The sequence below is a fragment of the Cyrtonyx montezumae genome, unplaced genomic scaffold (assembly GCF_038088225.1).
Source record: "Cyrtonyx montezumae isolate F1298 unplaced genomic scaffold, pur_monq_1.0 scaffold_70, whole genome shotgun sequence".
NCBI lineage: Eukaryota > Metazoa > Chordata > Aves > Galliformes > Odontophoridae > Cyrtonyx > Cyrtonyx montezumae.
Window position 1 is genome coordinate 157,846 of NW_027072079.1, and position 21,585 is coordinate 179,430.

A 21,585-nucleotide genomic window follows, 5' to 3' on the forward strand; every position below is an offset into this window, starting at 1 on the left:
GCTCACTGATTTCACTTTTTGTTCTCACACCCGACCCTGGCCTCTGACCCCTTTTGTCACTGATCTGCCTGTGCTAATTTTGTGCCTGCTGGCTGTCCCTGGCCAGCCCTCCTCCCTCGTATGGGTTTTGTTCTCTGGCTTGGCTTTGGCAATGCAGGGACCAACTGCCCCAAAGTCTTTCTAGCAGCTGGCAGGCTGCGTAGCCCTTGGCAGTGTACCTGATACAGCAGTTGGGCCATGTTGCTCTTAGAGGAATGACCCACAGCAGCTTTTTGCCTTCTCTCTGGCTTGTTCTGCTCTGTGCCTTAGGCTGGCCTTCGCTTCTCTGTGTGGATTTACAGGAGCTGAGAAAGCAGCTTCTGTGCTTTCCCCGCTCTTGAGAGGGTGCTGGAAACTGTCCACCAGCAGAACAAGGGGCACCGAAGGATGTGATCCACAGCAGGTACAGGGAGACCTCCAGCAGCACAGCAGGGACAGAGGTCTCATGCCTTGTGCTGTGCCTTTGAAACTTGCCCCTTGTCCAGCTGGCCGCCACGTGCTCCTCGGACACTGACACTGGCTTGCTGCTGCTGCTGCTCCAGGCCAGTGTTCCCATGTGGGGCAGGCTGGAGCTGCTGCAGGTCTTGCTCAACCGCCCTCAGGCCAGGTCCCAGTGCTGCAGGCTCTCTGACTGGCAGTGTACTTCATCAATGTTTAAAATCATAATAAATTTGGAGAGGGAAGGGGAGGTTGTTTGCTCTGTGGTTTCGTTGCCTTTGGGTTGGTGCCTGCTGCTCTTGGTAAGGGTGCAGAAGAAGGCACTGTCAGTTCCTTCTTTGGGCTGCAGGATGCTGCTGGGAGAGAACACAGCACAGCATCCCATCCCACTTGATTTTCTTCGCCAGCAGTTCCAGCACTAAGTCTTGGGTGAGGACTGGAAAGTGTTGAGATTGCATTGCCGAGCTGGGTACAGAGTCCCAATTCCACTTGGGGCCTGCAGGAGCCAGGTCAGGATTCTGCTGTGCTGCCTGTACCCCAACCCTCCCCTTCTCTGCTTTCTGAGTTCCTTGGGACACTCTGTGCTGTTTTATTCATCTCTCCCCAGCTTCTCTTCCCTGCCTCCTCACTGTCTTTCTTTGAAATGCATCTCACACTGAGTGACCTTTCCAGGCCCTTTAGCTCTCCGCTCACCCTCTTGCTAGGGGAATTTAATCTGCTGGCACTGCAGTTGTTTCTGTGCCTTTTATTAGACACGCGTTCCTGGTGGCACCCTACGACCTTTAAATTCAACGGAGCTGAAAAGCACACAAAGTAGCCAGCTCTGGCTTCCTCTGAGGAGGAACTTTAGCGAGGTTGGAGGGAGGATAAAGGAAATCCAGTGTCCTCTTGCAGGGCTGGCACAACGTCTGCTCCCCTTTGTCTTGATGGGATTCAGGATCTCCCACGTGAGGCTCGTGCAGTGGGTCTGAGCTTTCCTCCCTCAATATACTGCAGCCTCTCACCTCGGCTTGCTGCTGCCAGTACCTGCAGTAGGATGTGGAGCTTTGTTCTGGACTGGAATTCAGCTGTTAACCCATTTGCTGTGGAGGTGCATCACTCCGAGCGGGCATTTCTCGACCACTGTGTGTTCCTACAGGCCCTGAAGGCCCCAGCTCTCACCTGGGGGTTCTCAATGTCCCCCGCTTTCCAACAGCCCACACCTCACACCAGCGTTGGAGTTCACGAGCTATAAAAAGTCTTCCCTTTGCCATTTGGAGTTATGTTCTGCAGCCTCAGCACATCCGTGCGCTGCAGCTCCTGCGCGGCTCAGGGCTCTGCAGCTCTGGGCTGCTGTGCTGCAGCCTGAGGTTGGCAGGGGTTGGGATGGTGGACAGGAACAGCTCTCAGAGCCCTCTTGGAGAAACCGCTCAGGTTGGGAGCCCTCGGGGAGGGGGGGAAGCCCCCCTGGTAGCGGGGCAGTGGGGACTCCAAAGCTGAAAGCCGTCTCCTTCAGGTCGCTGGGCCTTAGCCTTGCACAAGGCGGCTTGAAGTGAGCAGAGGTGCTGAGAAGGGCCAGGAAAGGAGCGTGCAGAGCGAGGGAACAGCGGTCGGGGCCGGGGATGCAGAGGGGCGGGTGGGAGCGGAGCGCGGGAGTGCCGTGGAGGTGAAGAAGCTCCGCCAGGGGGCGCTGCGGAGCCGCCTCCCGCCTCGGCGGACTACATCTCCCAGCAGGCAGCGCGGCGGTACGTTCCCCCTCCCACGTGACTAGGAGGCGGGGCATCGGGCGGGCGCGCGGCCCCGAGGGACGTCACCCTCCCACGTGACTCGGAGGCGGGGCGCGGCGGCGGAAGCGGAGCGGGCGGGCAGAGGTGAGGAGCGGGCCGGGCGGGCCGGGGCCGGGGTACGGAGCGCCGGCGGGAGGGGGGGGGGGCTGAGCTCCGCGATGTTGTTGCAGGAGCGGCCATGGTGTCCAGCAAGCAGTTGGCTGACTTCGGCTACAAGGCCGTCTCCGGTTCCATGATGTTGCTGACGTTGTACGGCGGGTACCTGTGCGGCGTCCGGGCCTACCGCCTGCTGCAGAACCGCCGCGCCCGGCAGGTCTCGGCCGGCCCCGACAGCTGAGGGCGGAGGATCCCGGGCCGTGATGATCTCTCGGAGGGGTCTGGAGCGCAATAAAACTACGTGGAAACGCCCGAGTGTGGTACTGCGGCTGTGTGCGCGGGGGGGGGGTCGGAAAATAGATCCGTCGTTAAAAACGCGCTTCAGCAAACGAAAGGATGTGGTTCCGCAGCTGCTGGGAACCGCGAGGAAGGGGGAATCACGGAGCCGTTGGGGGTTGAAGGACCTCTGTGTGTCCTCCAGCCCAAGTCCCCGCAGTAGGTCGTACCGGAAAGCATCCAGGCGGGTTTGGAACTTTCCGGAGGACGCTCCCCGACCTCTGCGGACAGCTTTTGCCGGGGTTCCCTCAAAGACGTTTTCCCTCCCGTTCAGATGGAATTATCCTGGTCCCAGTTCGTGCCCAGCACCCCTCATCCTGGCTCTAGGCACCACAGAGGAGCCGGGCCCCATGCTCCTGACGCCCAGATGTTGCCAAGCATTGATCAGATCCCATCCTCTCTTGGCCCTCTCCCCCTCCAGGTGCGCAGCCCTGGGGCTCAGCCTATCCCCACCAGGAGGTGCTCCAGGCCCCCACTGGCTCTGCACCCTCCTTGGGGCTCTCTCCAGCACTTCCCAGTCTGCCTGGAACTGGGGAGCTCAATGCAGAGCAGAGGGGAGAACTGCCCTTGCCCTGCTGGTCACGCTGTGTGCAGTGCACCCCAGGGTCCCACTGCCCACGAGGGCACACACTGCTGGTTCCCAATCCCTCTGTTGGCCACCAGGACATGTCCATTCATTTCCTTTTCTTCCAGTTAACAAAGTGAACCGTGTTTCTGAAGTGCTTTCTTGTTTTTTTTTTTTTTTAATCAAGATAAGAGTAAACAACAGTATAAAACAGTAACAACTCAAGAAGTTTCCAAAATTCTGCTCATGACTGACATGCAGGTCCTCCACTGCCCCCAAGTACCATCGAGTAAAAAAAGAAGCAGAGCCCACAGTGTGGCTGCTTTTCCAGCCCAGTGACTTCCTCCACAAAAACTGCAGAATCGGAGCAGCGCCATTCTTAACTCCTGTCCTGAAGCACAGCTGAGAAGGACTGAAACCCCTTATTAAGTGGAAAGCTGAAAACAGCCCCCAGCAGTGTCTGCCTTCGAGTTCCTCACTCAGCCAGCTGCATCCAGTAGTTCTAGAAATGTCTTCAAAACCACAACTTGCAGCAGAAAAAAAAAAGATTTAAAAGGTACATATTGTGATACTTGTCTTAGGGGCAATAAGGAATCCCCTCCCCTGTTTCAGACAACTGTCAGTGAGGCTTCAGAGGGGCTTTCAGCACCAGAAGAGGCAGCAAATGCTGGCCTGGTCCCTCTTGAGAGCAGTTAGCAAGCTATAGGCTCCTTAGCACAGAGCACCCCAGAGACGAGTTGGAGCAACATTTCTGTTTAGCACAACACAACGCAACACAGAGCTTAGCTGTAGCACAGAGGGACGAGTCTGCTGCAGCCTGTATGTGGGGAGCAGAAGATCAGGCACTCCCCATGCTCTGAGCAGCTTATGGAGTGCACCAAGGAGATGATACTGACCCTGCGTTGAATGAACCATCGTCGCTGGCAGTGCCTTCACCAACCGTGGCCAGGGGCCAGCTGAGCCCAAACTCATTCCACCTTGAGTTGATCCCAGTAAAAACCAGTCTGACACATACAAAGACACCTCTGCAAATGTCGGTGGGGCTAAGATTGAAGTACACAATGGCTTAAAAGTGAAATCTCTGCAGCTTTCTTTTTGCCCTAGTAATTGGCTTTCTCCCGTCCGTCATGCCAAGCCTTTGACTGGTCTGGATTGTGCCTGTTTCAGATTTGCTGGAGGTTTCCGGGGAAGGGGTATCTTGATTAAAAAAATCACTTGGGAATGTGGAGTTCAACACATCTAAATATTTAGAGACAAGTTCGTGTTTGCTCAAGGCCAGCCTTACTCCTCCTCTGTCCACTGCCCGCCAGCCACGTGGCCGTTAATGCGGTTGGAGCCATTGCTTGAAGTGCTAAAAACTCCTTTTGTGCTGTTGGATGTCACATCTTCCTCCTCAGAGCTGCTTTCTACATCGCTGCGGTCATCTTTGGATACCTGAGCAATCCAAGTGAGATTTGGTAGAGGAGGGAAGTTGGTCAATTCACAGAAAGTTATAACAGTAGGAGGTTGTATCCAAGGGATTAACCAGCCCCAGTCACAACTGCCTTCTGTACTCCACCCTTATTAACTTAAAGCTTGAAGAGCCTGTCATCACATGCAAAACACAAGACAGACGTAGAAAAAGACAGCTGGGAATTAGGAGCTCTGCTTTCCAAACACTGTGAGGCACCACACTTCACTCTCACCACATCAGAGGATACTAGAGGTCTTGTCTTCCAAGAGTTGCATTCTAGACTGGTTAAAGGCTGCTTCTCCAGATAAATTTTTGTCTTCAGTAACAATAATAAATCTTCTCACACCGTAACAATCAGCAAAATACAATGACAAAATACATATCTATCAGTTCCAGAAAGAACACTTTGTCCTACAGGGAATGCCTTTGATATTTTAAAGATTAACCAGCTATATTTATTACATTGCTGTTTGCACAAAGTGCCTCCCATTTTCACTGCCTGTTGTTCATCTCTGGGCACTCGTTTACAAGGAGCAGCACAGCTGGGCAGCAGTCAGCAGAACAGAGACAACACCTAAGCAGTCCAGGAGCTGAAGAAGCATCTCAGCCCACAGGGAACTGCCCTGTGGTTATGGCTTTGGTTATAAGGTGACTAACAAAGCCAGCCAATGCCACTTTATGTGGGATTTTGAACCTTTGGAACCATCCTCAGGCACCGCTCTGGTATACATCGCTGCTAGCTGCTGTGGGAGTGCCATGGAAGAGTAGTGCTCCAGGATACAAGGCAAGGGAACATAAGCCAACAGTAAATAAGCACCTTGGTCACTGGCTGGGCTCCAGAGCCATAAACTCACCAGTGCCACCTGGATGCACAAATGGCTCCTGCTTTACATCCCCTAGGGCAGGCTCTCCATGCTTCTGTCTGCAGCTAACACTCCTCATTCACTTCATGTACAAGCACTCTGTGGGGAGCCTGCTTTCAGGTGCTTCAAATTTGATCCTGCTCCACCTGTTCTGTGCCTGGGTTCTGGCTTTTGAAGAGCGCCTCGTGGGAATGTTTCAGCTCCGAGGAAGATGTGACAGAAAGAGAAGTTAATGATCTCCAGGATGGGTTCTGATGGGCCTGTTGGATGTACCTGCTTCTGTCTGTAGCCAAAATTTGTGGTACTTTTCCCTACTTTCCTATACTGGAAGTTCATAGGGTCACTGGAAGGAAGCAGAGATCTCTCAACGTTTTTCCCATAACTGCTGTAATCCTTTTCACAAAAAGGATTGTTTTTCTGCTGTCCTCTTTCATTCAGCAGAGCGTTAACAAGCACTAAAGACAGAGACATCAGAGTCCTTGTGAGCTTACAAATCAGACAGGCGAAGACATCAGAACAAGCCACAGGACACTGCTCAGACCTTTGGGAAACCTGCATTTTAACACTGGATCAGGGCCAGCACTGCATCAGCCAGGGAAACGAGCATTTTAAGAGAAGGCAGCACCCAGCTGTAGCCCCAGAGCTTTGTGTTCCACTCAGCCTAGAAACAGAAGTACAGATCACACTTACATGCAAAGGATGAAACTGTCCAGCTCCAATCTGGCACAGAGGAAAAGGAGTGAGAAAAGAGTGAAGAAGAGAAAGCTCAGAATCCCTTCTCTGGCTAGGTCACCTGGACAGGAGAAAAGCAAGGAAAGGGAAAAGACACAGACCTCAGATGTAGGAACAGCTGCATAGAAAATAAGAGCCTTGCAGCAGCAGTTGTGGGGAACAGATGACAAACTCGTGTGCATGCTCTAAAATACATTTTCCCCTGACAAACGCTGCCACAAACAGATATATTTTTCAAGGTTACGTTTCAAGTGTGGGTAGCTAAGAAGTCAAACACAAACTGTGAGAAAAACTCAGATCAAGACATCAGATAGATGACAAAAAAGGCATTTGTGCTAGCAAACCATCTGTTGCATTCGCAGATGCAAAGGAAGTGGCTTCTGATGGGCTGGCTGGGTGTCAAATCGGTTCCTAGGCTGCTTGCCCCGTCTCACGCCTCCAGCTGAAGTGCAACTTTTAAGTTTGGCAATTTAGGCTACAGCCAAACATCAGCACTGTTTGCTCTCAGGATAACATCTACCACTTAGCAGCTGCTGGAGTCTCAACCTTCCCTCTCCCTAATGCCCCTCCACACAAATAAAACAGGCATACTTCGGATTGGAGCTAGACTGCACCCCATTAGCCTGGTGACAAACAGCTTGCTCCCCAGTACTTCTGATAATCTTCTGTTTCTGCAGCTCAATGCCTGGCTCCCACTGGCAGCCAGAAGCCTTTCAGTGCTAAAAGGGAAGATGCAGGATCCTCAGCACAACCCGAGAATCAGCAGATGTTGGAAAGCTAGAAGCTAAAAGACATCCTAAATGATTATTTTAGAAATGAGCTTTTTACCACCTTGAACTCCAAACAAAGCAGGTAACAAATCAGTCATAAACATTAATACATCTCAGTGTACTGGAAAATGGTGTTGTTTCCTTACATGAGCAGAACAGAGAGGAAGGAAAGCATCCCTGCCTCTGTATGTATTTGGCAGCTCTGGTCTGGAGAGCAGCTAGGGTTAGAAACAAAAACAAAACACTACCACCACACGAACTGCTCTAACCATGATGCAATTACCTTGAGAACTAGCACCAGTCCTCACTAATGAGACACCAACCGAGTTTCTCATAATTCCTTCACAGAGCTTGTAGAAAAAGGGAAGCCAAACCAGCCCCCAACACCTTACCTTTCCCCGCATGAGGGCCTTGTAGGCAGTGCGAACGATGAGATAGGACCAGATGACATGCAGGATCTGCAGGGTTCCCAAAAGGCCATTGAACAGCCACCAGGAAGGATAAGGACCAATCAGTTCCCAGCTTTCAAATAGGGTTGTATTCAAAATCCTAAGAGATCCAGAAACACATTACAGATCATCTGTGCTGGTACAAGAGCTTCCAGCTCTCTGTCGAGATGACTGGCCAGATGCACAGCACTCTGCATCTCACTTAAGCATCTGTTGCTTTGCTCCTGTCAGAGCTGTGATGCATCTGATCTCCCGCCAGAGTTAGGAGACAGACTAAAGCCAATTAGAAACACTGGAACCGAGCAACAAACAGGAGAAGATGTGAATGTTATGCACTTTGGTTACATGAACAGATCTGCTGCCAATTTCCTTTTCAACAGAGTTTATAATAACTTTACAGGAAGTGATGTCAAACTGCTCTGGTCACTAAAACAACTGTTAAGGCATTCATCCTTCACCCATTTTTAAAAATCACGAAGATCTTATTCCCAGTTGGTCTCCCTCCCTTCCCTCCTGGTTTTACAGATTCCTCCTGCCAAGCTGGAAGACAACAAACTACTTCACAGACAAAGCATTTTGCTTTCTTTCAAGACTGTTTTGCTGTTCTCGTTGCTGGAAGTTATTGCAAGCACTTAAGTGATGTAATAAACAATTTAGATTTCATGAAGTAGAGATGCGTGGAGAGACCTTTAAAGGCACCATTAGTTTTGCATAGCTTTTAACATTTCATAGGAAAAGAGAAGCAAGCCTGTCAACGCAGAACCCAAGGCCCCAAAATGCAGCTACAGGAACAGCTGACTTGTGGCCAGCTTAGGTCTGCTGGTGCTTTACTCTGCTAATTAGGGAAGGGAATATATGTGAGGTGAACTAGTATAAGGTCTGCAATACCACTGCAAGCTTGTCTGATTCCTCTGCAAAGATGAGGAGTTACACTACAGCCAGTGGAAAATACATTAAACATTTACAGGGCTGCTGAGTAATAGCATGATGCAAGAGCATCGCCTCACAAAAGACAACAGCAAGGAGAACAATGACAACAATCTCATCTATCAAGGGCAAGAAACACTGGAGACTTAAGTGCTAAAACCTTTCCTTATCTTGATTCCCTTGATGCATTTACTGGGAAACAAGGAAGAGCTTTAATTGCAGCTCTGATACCAAAATGTAAATATTGTTTCTGCCTATGATTGGAGTAGCCCCCCAAAGAATAGGGATGCAGGCTGTCCGTTCCTCAGGAAATAAATATATTCAATAAAATCAAAATTAATATTGTAATAAAGTAATAGTTACACTATAATTATGGCAATAATCAGCTCTAACAAAATTTTCGATGCACTCTTTTCACCAGAAACAAGGTGGAGAACATTACCAGGACCACCTCACTGAGCCTGACCTAATGGGGCAGCAGAGAACCTCATTACAGAACGATTAGCTGTAAGCTGTTTAGCCAGGGTTGTACCTCCCAAGAAACTTCAGACCTATTTCAGGCTCTAAACAGTCACGACTTGAGGGCAGGACACAAGCGTCACAAGAATTCAAAAGCTGCACTGATGACTAAGCCAAATACTCAGAAATTAAATTTACTTCAAGAAATTATGCCTCTTCTGTAACTATTTCCAAAAACTTCTCAAGTCAAGAGAAGCAAACAGTGCTCTGAGCTGCTCATATAGCAGCTGACTGTGCTCCACTAATGAGCACTGTCATCATTTTGCAGCAAGAGAAAGAGGGGCCAGCTGTGCATTAAGATTCCAGTCACTGCTCACACTCTCTTACTGACTGCTGAGAGGTTTCTTCATACTCCTGACTGCTCCAAACAGCACTTGGGTTGTCTGCAACTTCAGGCTGCCACAAGGGACAGCCTGCACTGCTTGCAAGAAGTGCAAAAGCTTTGCTTATAGGACTGGAAGAACAAACAAGAGCTTACAGTTCGAGGTGCTTACCAGAAAGGATAAATGCCCAATCGTGTAACAATGAACACAACACCAAAGAGCATGAAGAAGGCATCACAGAGACGCTGGTACTTGGCATAATTGGCTAGCTTTGCAGCCTAGAAGAGATGGGAAACATGAGAATATTATTCCCTTTTGTGCACTCATGTAATTACCAGGCTGTAGAGCTCCAAAACCCTCAAGCCATCACATTTATGAGGAGTTAGGAATACTTAGGGATTATTCTCAGCACTACAGCAGTGATGAAAAGCTGACAAAGCAGGATCAGCAACGCAGATATTACTGCATGCTTAATGCTGCTCAGCAGAAATGGGGAAGTCAGCTCATTTCCCTGACAGCACCCAGCATTAGGTACAGAAAGACTAGAAAGGAGACTCACCTCTAAGAGGAAATCAGATGCATCATGGAGACACAACACCAGTGTTCCAACACGCACCATATTATTCATGTAAGAGAATGTGATGAGTCCAATTGTAGCCAAATGATGGACGAACATGATCAGGAAGTCCTGGAAATAGAAAGATGAATGAAGACCCTTTGGCTGTCCAACAAATACATGTGTTTGGAGCAGAGCCACAAAACCAACCAACTGAGGTCACAGGATGACATCAGTTCAGACTTGGGCTCCACTTCAAACACAGCACAGCTCATCACACATCAGCCACCATCACAAGAGATTCCAGAAAGGTCTCTCCCAGCACGCGTGCCTCTGTAAAGTTGTACCTCTGCACACACAGGCACAGCACAGTCTCTGGCACAAACGCTCAAGAGTATGGCTGCAGAATCCTTTGAAAGGATTGACAGGACAATAAATGGCCCTTATTTTTGGTTCCCTTTGGCTTTACAGTCACATTGATGGTCTCTACAGCTCTAGGCACAAATTATAAGTACTCTGCTGTTACCACTGACAGCATGCAAAAGCCTGCCAGAACACAACAGCCACAGAACAGAAGATAATCCAACATCACGAGTTGGGCTGCTCCATTCAAAAACTTTTTTCAATGCACATACATTGAAGGCTGCTTTCTAGTTCAGTCCCCTGGGTACAAGACTTACACTCTACATCAGTGCACCTTACCACGAGGATACAGAACTAAATATTGTAAACACAATCACAGATGCTGTTATTCACTTCCTTTCTGCAGCTCCAAGACATTTTGCATCTTGGAGCTAATGTTTCCGTACAGAAAAAACAAACAAAGTTTTGTTTTGGGTTTTTTTTTCCAATAGTTGATGCAAGATTCAGGATAATTTGTAACTTTGAAGTTTGTACAGCAGAAGCAATAAGCCATGATTTACTATGAACTGTTTTCCAACAGCAACAATGAGCCAAATCCTAGAATGCAGCACAACAGAATTAGATTCCAGCAGTCATGAACAGTCATCATTCTGCCACAGAGAGACGAAAAATTACTTTCAAAAAACATATTATTATAGCTTCAGTGTTTCCCATTTTCTCATCCTGCTCAGCAAGATAATGTTTAGAGCATTTTATTTTCCTGTCCTCTTGAAAGCCCTATAGTTAAAATCTTTTTTTTTTTCCTGCAACAATTTGCTAACTGTTTTTATTAGAAGGTATTGAGTGATTCTGTTCTTTCCTCTGGAAGACGAAAGAGCCTCTCAAGGATACACCAGGTCACACAGCAGGCTCGTTCCTCCCTTCCTCCAGGATTGTATAATGATTAGAGAAGGAGGCAGGCTACAGAGAGGTGTGAATGAGGGAGAAAATTCAGTTATTACTAAGCTTCAGCTTTACTGGCCAAGCACACTCACAGTTTTTGTTAGCCTGGTCTATTTAGCAAAGCAGTTAGTGCAATTCTGGTTAATCTCACCTTTCGTTTAATGTCTGTAAACTGAGAAAACATGAGAGACCAATAGAAGGCCAGCTCCAAGATATAATAATAATAAAGCCTGGATGTTAGAGGCTGGAAAACAAACAAAGACAGCACAGTCAGAAGACAAAGTACTTCAAAATTTACATTACAATTCACTTTTTCCTTCCTTTCCCTCCCACTGTGTTCCTTCAGAATGATGAGGCATGAGTTAAAGATCCAGAATTAAGGCTTAGTTAAAACAAGCTTAAGCAACAGCCACCTTACTACAGGCTTAGTCACACAAGCAACCTTGCGTGTTTGACAGGAGAATCTCAGGTTTTGAATAAAGTTCAGTGCTTACAAATTATACTGCAGCCTCTTGGATTAGGAAAAACAGGCACTGAACCAGATTGGTTGGCCTCTCTACGGTCACATTTGATACACAATTAAAATAGCACTGTAAGTAAGTTATTTTTTATAATCTCAGCGGGAAGAAAACACAAAATGAATACGAGTCTACTCTGTGTGAAGAAACACCACTGTTGACAAACCTACATAACCAGGATTGGAAGACACAAAGCAATGCAGATTCTGTGCCTTCAAATAGGGATGGCCACTAACTAATTGTGAAGCTTACCAGGCTGCAGCCCAGGAAGCATCCACAGAATGAGAAAGAGCTGAGACTACTCAGTTTCAATTTGCTGTCATTAACAAAAATAAGAAATTGCACGGGAGATTTGAATCTACTAAGTTTTTATCTCCTACCTGAAAAGGGTAGCTGTACCAGCACTGTCGTGTGTCCCAAAACCAGGGTGCCTGAAGTGAAAAATCAAGTTTATTTTTCTGTTGGTCTTTTTAATTCCCCATTATCTAAGGCAATCGACCAATACAGTTCCAGTTCACTGAAATTTTACCTTTGTTCCAAGTTAAATTTACTGCAAGACATAATAATGATTTAAAATAATCTTTCTGCACCCAAAGGCAAACTATAATGCAACAGAAATTCAAAGAACGAGCATGTAGCTCTTATAATAATGACCCAGAGATAATTCTGTATCCCTATGGGAAGAAAAAACAAGCTTCTAGTATTTCCATAATGACAGATTTGTTTAGAAGTTTTCTTATATTGTCAAAGTGGCTTTTACATAGAAACTCTAAGATCTCAGACAAGGGCACAGAGAGGTGACTGTCACCAAACTTCCCTTGTTTGAAGCCAGGTGCAAGCACAGAAGGGACACCAAAGACAAACCCCTGACATTTCAGCAATGCAGTGCCAATCCAGTGCTACAACGAACAGAAAAACCAGGTAGAGGGGTGCAGAGGGGTGTGACAGATAACTCACCGTCCAGAGAAACCTGATTCCATAAAGAAATATACTTAAATAGAATGTAAATCTCCACCTGGAAGAAGAAGCAAAAGACGAAACATGAAACAGAAATGGTTTCTGGTTAACATTTGTAACAAAAACTTAAACAACTGTGAAAAAAGTAATTCTGACACCTGAAAAGCATTCACCCAATAATTGATAGTCCTTCGTTTGTACACATTTTACATGAGGTTAAATCCATTTGAGTTTTCATTCCACACTCCTTTGCATCGACAGCCAAGTTCAGAGTCAGCATGCAACATTCATATGCTTCAATAAACAACATCAAGATAACAAGAAAAGCAGCTGTTATCCAGAATGTATCCTAATAGCTGTATTTGTCCTTCTTACCTTGTGGCTTTAAGTAGGCAAAATCATACTGGGGGGAAGAATTAATATGAAGAAAATTACTGGAAAGGAAAGAAATCAGCACAGAAGAAACAAGTCAGGAAAAAAAGCACTCAGATGCTACTGCACTAAGAGGGGAACTACAAGCACTGAGAAAGAAACAAAGGACAAAAGAATGAACCAAAGGGAAAAGCAGAGAAATTCAGGAAGTATCTACAGAAGCACATACATCACTGTAAGCCATAAGGTCATTGTGTCTGGGAAATTGCTACAGCATAGCTGTGCAAGCAGCCAACTCATCTTCAGTGTAACTACTGAACTGTGCACATGCAAATGTGCACACACACACTGAAGTGTTAACGTCTGCAGTATGGCCACGTCTCACTCTCACAAGCTGTGCATCACTGGCAAGAGTAACTCCTATACAAGTGCTCTGGGTTTCATGCACATATATCAAATATTGCAGAATGCTGAGTCCTAAGAAGCTCTCCTAACTTCTTCCACTTGCCTACAGGAGAATTTCCCTCCCACCAGCCACCCCCCAAGCACCAGTTTAATAGGGCAGCTGGCCACAATTTCAGTGAAAAGAGAGAACAAAGAGCCAGAGCTCTGAGATAGAGGCACATCCCAGCCTCTCCATGAACATACATGCTCTCACAAAATTTAGTGATGGTGGTGGGTTTGTCCTGGTTCCTCCGATGCCGAAACCAGCGCTGGATCTTTCGAACATCCCAGTCCAGCTGCTTTGACAAGCCTTCTAACCTTTTTCCATCTGGAGACTGGAAAATGAAACAAATGTCAGTTCCCGTCCTTCTCAACCTGCCTTCAGTTTGACATCCTCTGTACAACTGCAATAGGATCCAGACGTGGACGACAAAACCCACGAGGAAATACATTTTTAACCCTGACACCAGTATGCTGCCAGAAGGGGGAACCTGTTGCCATATTCATTCTTATTTAACCTTCAAAAGCCACTAATGACTTAAGTATTCATAATGCTTGTGGTTTAACATTTCCTCACTGATTTCATCATTTGACAGCACATCATTACGCAGAATGCAGTTCTGTTTCTTAGTCTGGGAGGAGGAGCTTTTAAAATGTTCTGTCCTACCAGTTAAAACCTGCACTGATGTGCCCTGAGTTGATACTCAGGCTGTCTGGAACTCAGGAAGATGACAGCTGAAGACATTTAAGGGTTGGTATCCTCTGTGAAGTTAGGGAAACTTTAAAGCAAGAATTTGGCTTTAACATATTTGATGTTTATAGATTCCAAAAAAAGGCATCAGAGAAACGGCATTATTTCCATTATCACTTTTAAGGTGCATGAATAAAATTAAACTTGAAAACTGAAATAATTGCACAACAAAGAATGCATCCCTGTTCTCTCACTGGAGTTTGTTTGAACAATGACATTAGTGGACTTACAGGAGCAGAAAAAGCAAACTGAACCTGATAACTGCCTCTACAATGGCCCAGTGGTGAGATAATCCACACGAGTTTCAGATCAGTGTCCTTTTAACAAGCTTTGCCAGAGAGCTCTTACAACTGAAAGATGATAAACATATCTTACCACTTAAGTTACATACAAACCCAGAAAGCTACGCAGAACGCTCATGGAATACAGAGTCACCAGACTGCTGAACTGGAAAACAAGATAATCTGCCATCTGATTTGCAGTACCGGAACCAGGAACTTCTCATAGCTCCATCACAAGCAGACCTCTTGCCTCCTTTCCATGCTTTAAAGAATCAGGCTGCTGCTACACTGAGAGTGAATCTGCCTCAAAGGAGAGTGCACAGAGCTCCCACTGCAGACAGCAATGAAACCTTCCCTCTGCATCAGTGCCACCCCACATTTCCATTCTCTGACAGCACATAAGTATACTGGCATAGTTAAATGAAGCTTTGTTTCCATTGAAACTAGATAAGTATTGCACAGTGTGCAACTCCATGGGTTTCCTCAACATCATTTTCAAGGACATCCCCCTGCATAAAAGTCCTCCCCACAAATGGCATCAAATCACAGGGGCCTTCCTGTTCACGTGTCATCCCAGCTACTCCTGAACTTCACTGCTCCCATGAGGCAAGCTCTGCTGAGGCTTTTATAGAATTTCCCCTCCATTCACCAAGTGCTTTTTCCACTCCACTCAAAATGGAGTTCAGCATCACCAAATGAGAACATAAAGCCATCCATTTCAATATCTTTAATGAAAATCTATCCCCCCACCTGTGCTGATTTGTCAATATCCAAAAGTACAGACAGCAGCTCTGTCATTCCAAAGAGAAGGAGCACTGCCAGCTCAAGCAAGAGAAAAGCCATAAACTTAGAATAAAAGCGATACCTGCTGCCAACATTCAGCATCCCACCACTTGTCAGGGCACAAATCCATGGACTGGATGCTTTTACTTGAGCAAGTGACTTCCACTTGGCACAGGAAGAGGAAAGCATTCCCCCAGATGGCCAATGAAAGCAGGGGAACAGATCGCAGCAGAGCAGTGCTTTTCCAATAGGAAGTGAAAGATGCCAGGCAATTTTTTTGTAAACCAGCAATTACTGCCCATTACAGCAGTAACAGCTGGGACAAAGGCAGGGAAATAAAGGAAGAAAACTCTTATTTTAAAAGAGGATTCTTTTGATTCAAAGAAGAGTCCTCTGTGTGCAAAAGCACAGGTCAGCCATAAAGGGAACTTACTTTCCCACAAGATGGACACGTCAAAGGCAAATGAATATAAAGAACACGTGGATGAAAGCATTACAGATGGTACACGTTTCTCAAGCCAAGGAAGTGGAAGACAAAAACCCACACCCTCTCCTTGGTAGGTCTCTGCTCCTAGCAGTGCAACTCACCTTAGTGATGGATGTAAACACTTTCTCTAAAATCGCATTGGGTTGGGCTCTGTGAGCTCCACTGTCTTGTATACCCAGGTTTATGGCACATGGCTTAGCTATAAACCTGAAACACAAAGAGATGGATTCAAACAAGGCACATTTTCATCACAAGTCACAGCCCCACCCTCTCACAAACTGCAAAATCTATCCAACATGCTTCTGAAGATCTTCTCTCGCGTTGCTCCAACACACATGTTTTGTTAACCCAACTGCTAACTGCAGGCAGCACATGCTCTAACACATCTAAGGTGGAAAGTTCAGTTCTAATACTCTGGCCTCGCAGGATCAGGATGTGGTCCATCAGATGACTTGCACCACTCAAAAATAAATAATAATAATAAATAATCACTGGCATGAGCCCTCTGCAAAGGGCTGCTGGAGGCCCTGCAGCACCACACATCAAACACCTTCTTTCCAGAATGCTTCTTGGCATCATATAGCTCTGAAATAAAAGGAAGTTCAAGTCACACAGTTCACAAAAGACACAAACACAGATTTCTTTTTCCCTAAGAGGAAAACAAAACCAAGATTAAGTGGCTTGCTTCCCTAGGCAAGGTGGGGAAGACATCAGCTGAGACCCAGACAGCATCTCAGTACTGCAAGCACCACAGTGTCCAAAAGCTGATGGAGGTGCATTTTATAGCACAGCCACTCTGAAAATAAACCTGGTTTTGCAACTGACACGAAGACATGCTCATTGAAAACTTATTGTGTTGTGTTCTGTGTCAAACTGGCCAAGAGATACTGTGGAAAAAGCACATTACCAAACATCTGAATTGTGTTCTCCTCTGTTGGTGGGCAACAGCTTTCAAGGACAGCAAATTAAAAATTAAAAAAAAAAAAAATCAATTACTTTGAGAGCATGCAAAAACCTGTTTCTCAAAAATGATTTTGAAAAGGACCCAACACTTGCATCATTAAATCTACTCTGCTTCAAAACAGTGTTCCAGAGACAACTTCATTACACATATGTATTTCATTTAGAAGACTCAGAGCGTGATTAAGCAGAAAATGCTGCTTTTGCCAACCATCACACTTGCTGCCATTTCCTTTTGTGTTTAAAAGATGAGACTGAAATTCAGCAGAATCATTATTATAAGTGTTGCAGCTGCAGCCATGCTTGGGAGCACAGCACCAGTGCTTCAGTTAGGAGTAGCTACAAGTGCATTTCAGAACAGACACAGGTTGTAGGGTTTTCCCCTTGAGAAATTATGGATCAGCTCACAACTAATCCTAAATGATCTCTGCTGCTTTTAGAAAATAGCCCCCAAGCAATAGCAGCTGTAGTGCCAGGTTCCTGCCCTGTTCCTTCATTATGTCCTGCTCGCTTCTTCTACAGTCGCAGCTAAAGAAAAAAATAAAATAAAATAGAAAAAAGGGTGATTTCCTTGATTTCCTTTCAGCTTGGCTCTTCCCTGCTTTGATGGCTCACTGCTTCCTCAGCCACCTGGACCACCAGCCTAAAGTCATGTTAGTGATGTTATAAAGTGCCTATCTCTTTGCTCCTCTTTCCTCCAGGATGCACCTCAACAAGCAGAGCAGCTCCCACGTGCTCACTGGATGTCAAACAGTTCTGTTTCGTTTTCTGGCTCCATAAAGAGCTGCTTTAGTTTAAGAGCAAGTTTAAGAGCAAGTTTAGTTTAAGGTAAAGAGAGGGAATGGTTAAGGAAGCTCCCACGATCCATAAAAGTGGCATTATTTGGGAATTCCAAACCTGAAGCATCAAGGAAAGAAGACACAGCATTGCCTCAAAAAAAAAAAAAAAAAAAAAAGGGGGAAATAAGCAGAAATAATTCACTTTAAAACCCAGTGATTTGAAAAACACACTGAAGCTTTGCACAAAACTGCTCCAGACTGTGAGCTTCCTTCACTTGAAGGCTTAGGGAAAATACAGGTGTCCAGAAATCAGGAAAAGAAAAAAGAGTAAAGCAGGAGCTACAGACACTGCACGGGACTCAGCCAAGCATGCAGGTGACCAAAGGGCAAAACAAAAAACCACACAAACATTTCTTGGTGCACGGAGGCAAGCAAACATCAATGTAAACAAAGAGAAAAAGTCACAGTAATGGAGGCAGAGCCACAGAAATAGGAAGGAAAAAACGATGGCAGCCATGGATATCTTTTCTGTTAAGGAAGTGCAGCCCAGTGTGGCAATGCTGCTCCTCTCACCCACTGATGGCTTCATGCAGCAAGGGGGAAAATCCCAGCCCACCATCAACCTTCCTCAGGGCTTGCTGGGCAGCACAGAGGGCAGTGGCTGGAAGGAATCCCTGCAGCTCCCCCAGTCCAACCTCCCAAAGCACTTTCCCAACAGCAGGTTTCACAGGAAAGCAACCAGGTGGGTCTGGATCTCTCCAGAGGATTCTCCCACCTCTCTGACAGCTCCGCACCCTCCAAGGGGCTCTCCCAGCAGTCTGTCTGGAGCTGGGGTGCACAGCACTGGGTTCAGTGGTCCAGATGGGGTCTCCCCAGGGCAGAGAAGAGGGGAAAGGATCTCCCTTACCCCTGCTGGCCACTATCTCTGCAGCACACCCCATGGTCTCCCACCGATCACCCAAAAATGCCACCCATAAGATCCCCACTCTCTCCAGAACCCCCATTCTTGAGGATATTCACAACTGGACAGCACCAAGAGCAATCCAACCCAATTCCAAGGCCAGTCCTGCTGTAAGGAAAGGATTCGATAAGATGAGGTGACCCAGAGGTCCCGTTCTACCTAATTACTTTATGATGCCACACAAATCTCCTGAAGGAGCTATTCCCAAGGTCGAGATCATGCCACACCCTCCCAGCAAGGAGTTATCATTGTGTAAATGCTTTTATTGCTGTTTTGTGAACCTCTATTTGTTTATTGGCCTAAGTCACACCTACCCAGCTATATTCTCACTCCAGTTATTACGACTTCGAAACCAGCACCAGTTTTCAAGCATAGAGATTTGCATCTAACAAGTCACGTTGTACACCACAAACCCTTCCCTTCTGGAAGTTTCAGGTTCTCTGCTAGCTCACTCCTACAGCTCTGAAAAGAAGAACAATTCCCTAAAGACTGACAAAGTAAGCATATCCTGGAGTCAACATACCCAAAGTGAGAGTTCATCTCTTCACAATCGCTCAGTTTCAGTGCTCACCTCACTCCAGAACCATCCCTAATTCCCAGACAGATTTGACAAAGTAACATCTAAAATCCTTTTTTCTTTTCTTTTTGCACCAGAACGAGCACAAGCTGCTGATCCTTCCTCAGAGCTGGAGGGACTGTAAGTAAAAAGGAGTTTCAGTGTAATTACAGTCACCTTATACAAGTAAAATACTACAAGCTTTCCCCAATACCTGGGAGGTTTTTTGTGCCTGCAGTGGGAAAAGATGTGTAGGGTAAAACAATAGCAAGAAGAAAAAAAAAAAGACACTAATTTATCACGTTTATAAGCAGAAGTCTTCTTTCTCCTGCCTGCCTCAAAGTCCACTTCCAGTAAAACCAGGGCCTTTCCTCACCCTGCAAGCTTGGTTCTTCATCACACAATTCCCACACTCACTCAGCTCAATGAGTATTTCACCAACACCTAGATACAAAGGCTGATTTACAGAAGCATTCACACACAGAAACATTATGTCAGCATAACAAAAGCACTTCCTCACACCGAAGATCTCCTACAGAGGACAGAGAGAAATGAAGGGAACAAGAAAAATAAAAGAGATGCAGGAGAGCAGAACTCAAGTTCTGAGTCGCCAAGTCTGATGTCACTGCTGTATTGCAGAAGCCATAATCATCCCCAAGGACTCAGCTGGGGTATAAGCACAAGGGAATGTCATTAGACAAATCTGACCCATTATGACATGTTCAAAGTGTCAGGAGGAAGAAGACAGCATTTCTCAAAACATACCAGGATTTTGCTCTCAAAATCTGCTTTCACTTCAGGATACCACACTGCCTACAGAAAACTTGAAGAATTACAGCTCAGTTCCTGGTTGCTCTAATGGTTTCAACAGTGAAATACATCCACTTATTACACCCAGAAATGTAGGATTAACTCAGCCTTTAATAAACTATTGAAATAGGTAGCGAGGTGTCTTAATTAGCTTTGCCAAAGTATTCTCTTAACCAAGCCACTTTCCTAATTAGCATCGCTGTCAGCCACACAGCCTGCTCCACATGCGGTTGTAAGAGATATCCATCACAAAAAGCAAAAACTGCTGCCCCAGGGGAGAGGTAATGCAACCTTATGGATACTGAACCCAGTAAGAAATGCTGCACCACACCTGTCCGTGGGCAGACATCATCCAACCGCACCTCGCACGGAGGAGACCCACAGAGCATTGAGGAACACAGCAGGCCTTAATTCCTCACCCAGAAACCATCAGGGAGAGCACAATGCAGGCAGAGAGCATCCGAACACCTTCTGTCACCCATACAGGGGTGGGCTTCCCGGGGAATGGGAAATAAAGGTGGGTCCTCCCAACATTGTGCTGCAACCCCTCGGCATGCAGGGGGGGCTGTCAGGACCCACAGCAAGGCACAGGGGAGTCACGAGCCCACGAAGAGAGGCAGAGATGCGCACTGAGGCCCCCGAAAGGCACAGGAAGGCCCCAAAGAAAGGCGCCGAGGGCCGTGCGGGGCTCCCCACGCTGTGACGGTTGCTCCCCACGCTGTGACGGTTGCTCCCCACGCCTGGGGACGGCCCCTCCGGCATTCCCTCTGCACTAGAGATGAAAGGAGCGTCGAGCGGAGGCCTGAGGCCTACACGGGATCTGAGGGGCGAGCGGTACTCCGAGCAGAACCGAGCCGGGCCGAACTGAACGGACACCGAACCGAGCCGGGCCCGGCACCGCGCGGCCCGCCCCGCAGCGCGTTGTTGAGACCCCCGTGGGCTCACACCGCACCACAGCGCGGAGGGGGCAGCGGCCGCCGCCCGAGGGCCGCGGGGCTCCGGGAGGGGGCCCGGCCCCGCGCTCACCTCTCGAACAACAGCCGCACGGCGAAGATACCGAGCGCCAACGGGAAGGCGGAGAGGACGTGGCTCGCCCGCGGGTACTGCAGCCCACCGTCCGGCTCGCCGGCCAGGTCGGCCCACGTCACGTTGTGCGGCAGCCAGAAACGCTCGTTCCAAAACCAGGCCCGCAACGCCGCTGCCGCGGCTGCCGCCATCTTCCGCCGCCTCCCTCCCCCCCACCCTCGCCCCGGCGGCGGCACCGACAGCAGGCGGAGCTCCGCGCCTAACTCCACCCGCTTCCTCCCGCCAGACAGAACGCTTGCGCAGAAATTGATGCGGGGGCGGGGCTCCTCTTGGGCCACGCCCCCTGCGCGGACCGTTAACTCGGAGCATGCGCACAACGGAACCCGCGCGATACGCTGTCCCCCGCAGCGCTCCCTGAGGAAAATGGGCGGGAACTGCCCGCGGTGCCGGCGGTTGGGGCGTTCCTACAAGAAAAATAAGGCCGATTGTTCTGTTCTAAATCTCAAGATTGGCTTCTGAGCCCCGAGGAGCAGACTTCAGCCTGGCCTACGGCCCTTCACTCACTGCTCTGGGGAAGGGCCCAGAGATGCAAGGACAGCCGTCCAGCTCTCACATGGTGAGATAACAAGGGTTCACTTTATTAACGTAGACGTGGTTTAACCTTTAAGTGCAAAACAGAGGGGTTCACACATTGAAAAAGTTGAAAACCTTCCCAGTAGTTTAAAAAGCATTCCGAAAACCACTTCAACGTGATGGGCTTGGG

At 47.5% G+C, this 21,585-nt stretch overlaps 2 protein-coding genes across 4 annotated transcripts; one reads left to right on the plus strand and one right to left on the minus strand.

Annotated features, from left to right (window-relative positions):
• The first annotated feature begins 2,397 nt into the window (after nt 1-2,397).
• LOC136058187 (cytochrome c oxidase assembly protein COX14) lies at nt 2,398-2,694 on the plus strand. Its single transcript, XM_065751476.1, has one exon. The coding sequence runs from the start codon at nt 2,422-2,424 to the stop codon at nt 2,578-2,580; it is 159 nt and encodes a 52-aa protein (XP_065607548.1). The 5' UTR covers nt 2,398-2,421; the 3' UTR covers nt 2,581-2,694.
• Nucleotides 2,695-4,004: 1,310 nt separating this feature from the next.
• Nucleotides 4,005-21,028, minus strand: CERS5 (ceramide synthase 5). 3 transcript variants are annotated; one of them, XM_065751462.1, is made up of 11 exons: nt 20,823-21,028; nt 15,832-15,937; nt 13,633-13,763; nt 12,613-12,670; nt 12,036-12,086; nt 11,289-11,381; nt 9,836-9,964; nt 9,448-9,554; nt 7,451-7,607; nt 6,247-6,276; nt 4,005-4,674 (listed from the first exon to the last, which is right to left on the minus strand). In XM_065751462.1, exons 1-11 carry the CDS (start codon nt 21,011-21,013, stop codon nt 4,522-4,524), a joined length of 1,206 nt encoding a protein of 401 aa, XP_065607534.1. In that variant the 5' UTR covers nt 21,014-21,028; the 3' UTR covers nt 4,005-4,521. The 3 variants fall into 3 exon arrangements, with proteins under 3 accessions (XP_065607534.1, XP_065607531.1, XP_065607533.1); XM_065751459.1 differs by lacking the exon at nt 6,247-6,276; XM_065751461.1 differs by lacking the exon at nt 4,005-4,674 and having other exon boundaries at nt 6,261-6,349.
• Between the last annotated feature and the right edge of the window lie 557 nt (nt 21,029-21,585).

Bases quoted from the DNA above. Each gene is read 5' to 3' on its own strand.
- LOC136058187 (XM_065751476.1), top strand. From the start codon at position 2,422: ATGGTGTCCAGCAAGCAGTTGGCTGACTTCGGCTACAAGGCCGTCTCC.
- CERS5 (XM_065751462.1), bottom strand. From the start codon at position 21,013: ATGGCGGCAGCCGCGGCAGCGGCGTTGCGGGCCTGGTTTTGGAACGAG. The intron at 12,087-12,612 runs GTGAGTTATCTG...TTTTCACTTCAG, and splicing joins GAATCAGGTTTCTCTGGACG to GCACCCTGGTTTTGGGACAC. The intron at 6,277-7,450 runs GTAAGGTGTTGG...CCTCTGTGCCAG, and splicing joins AGGCCCTCATGCGGGGAAAG to ATTGGAGCTGGACAGTTTCA.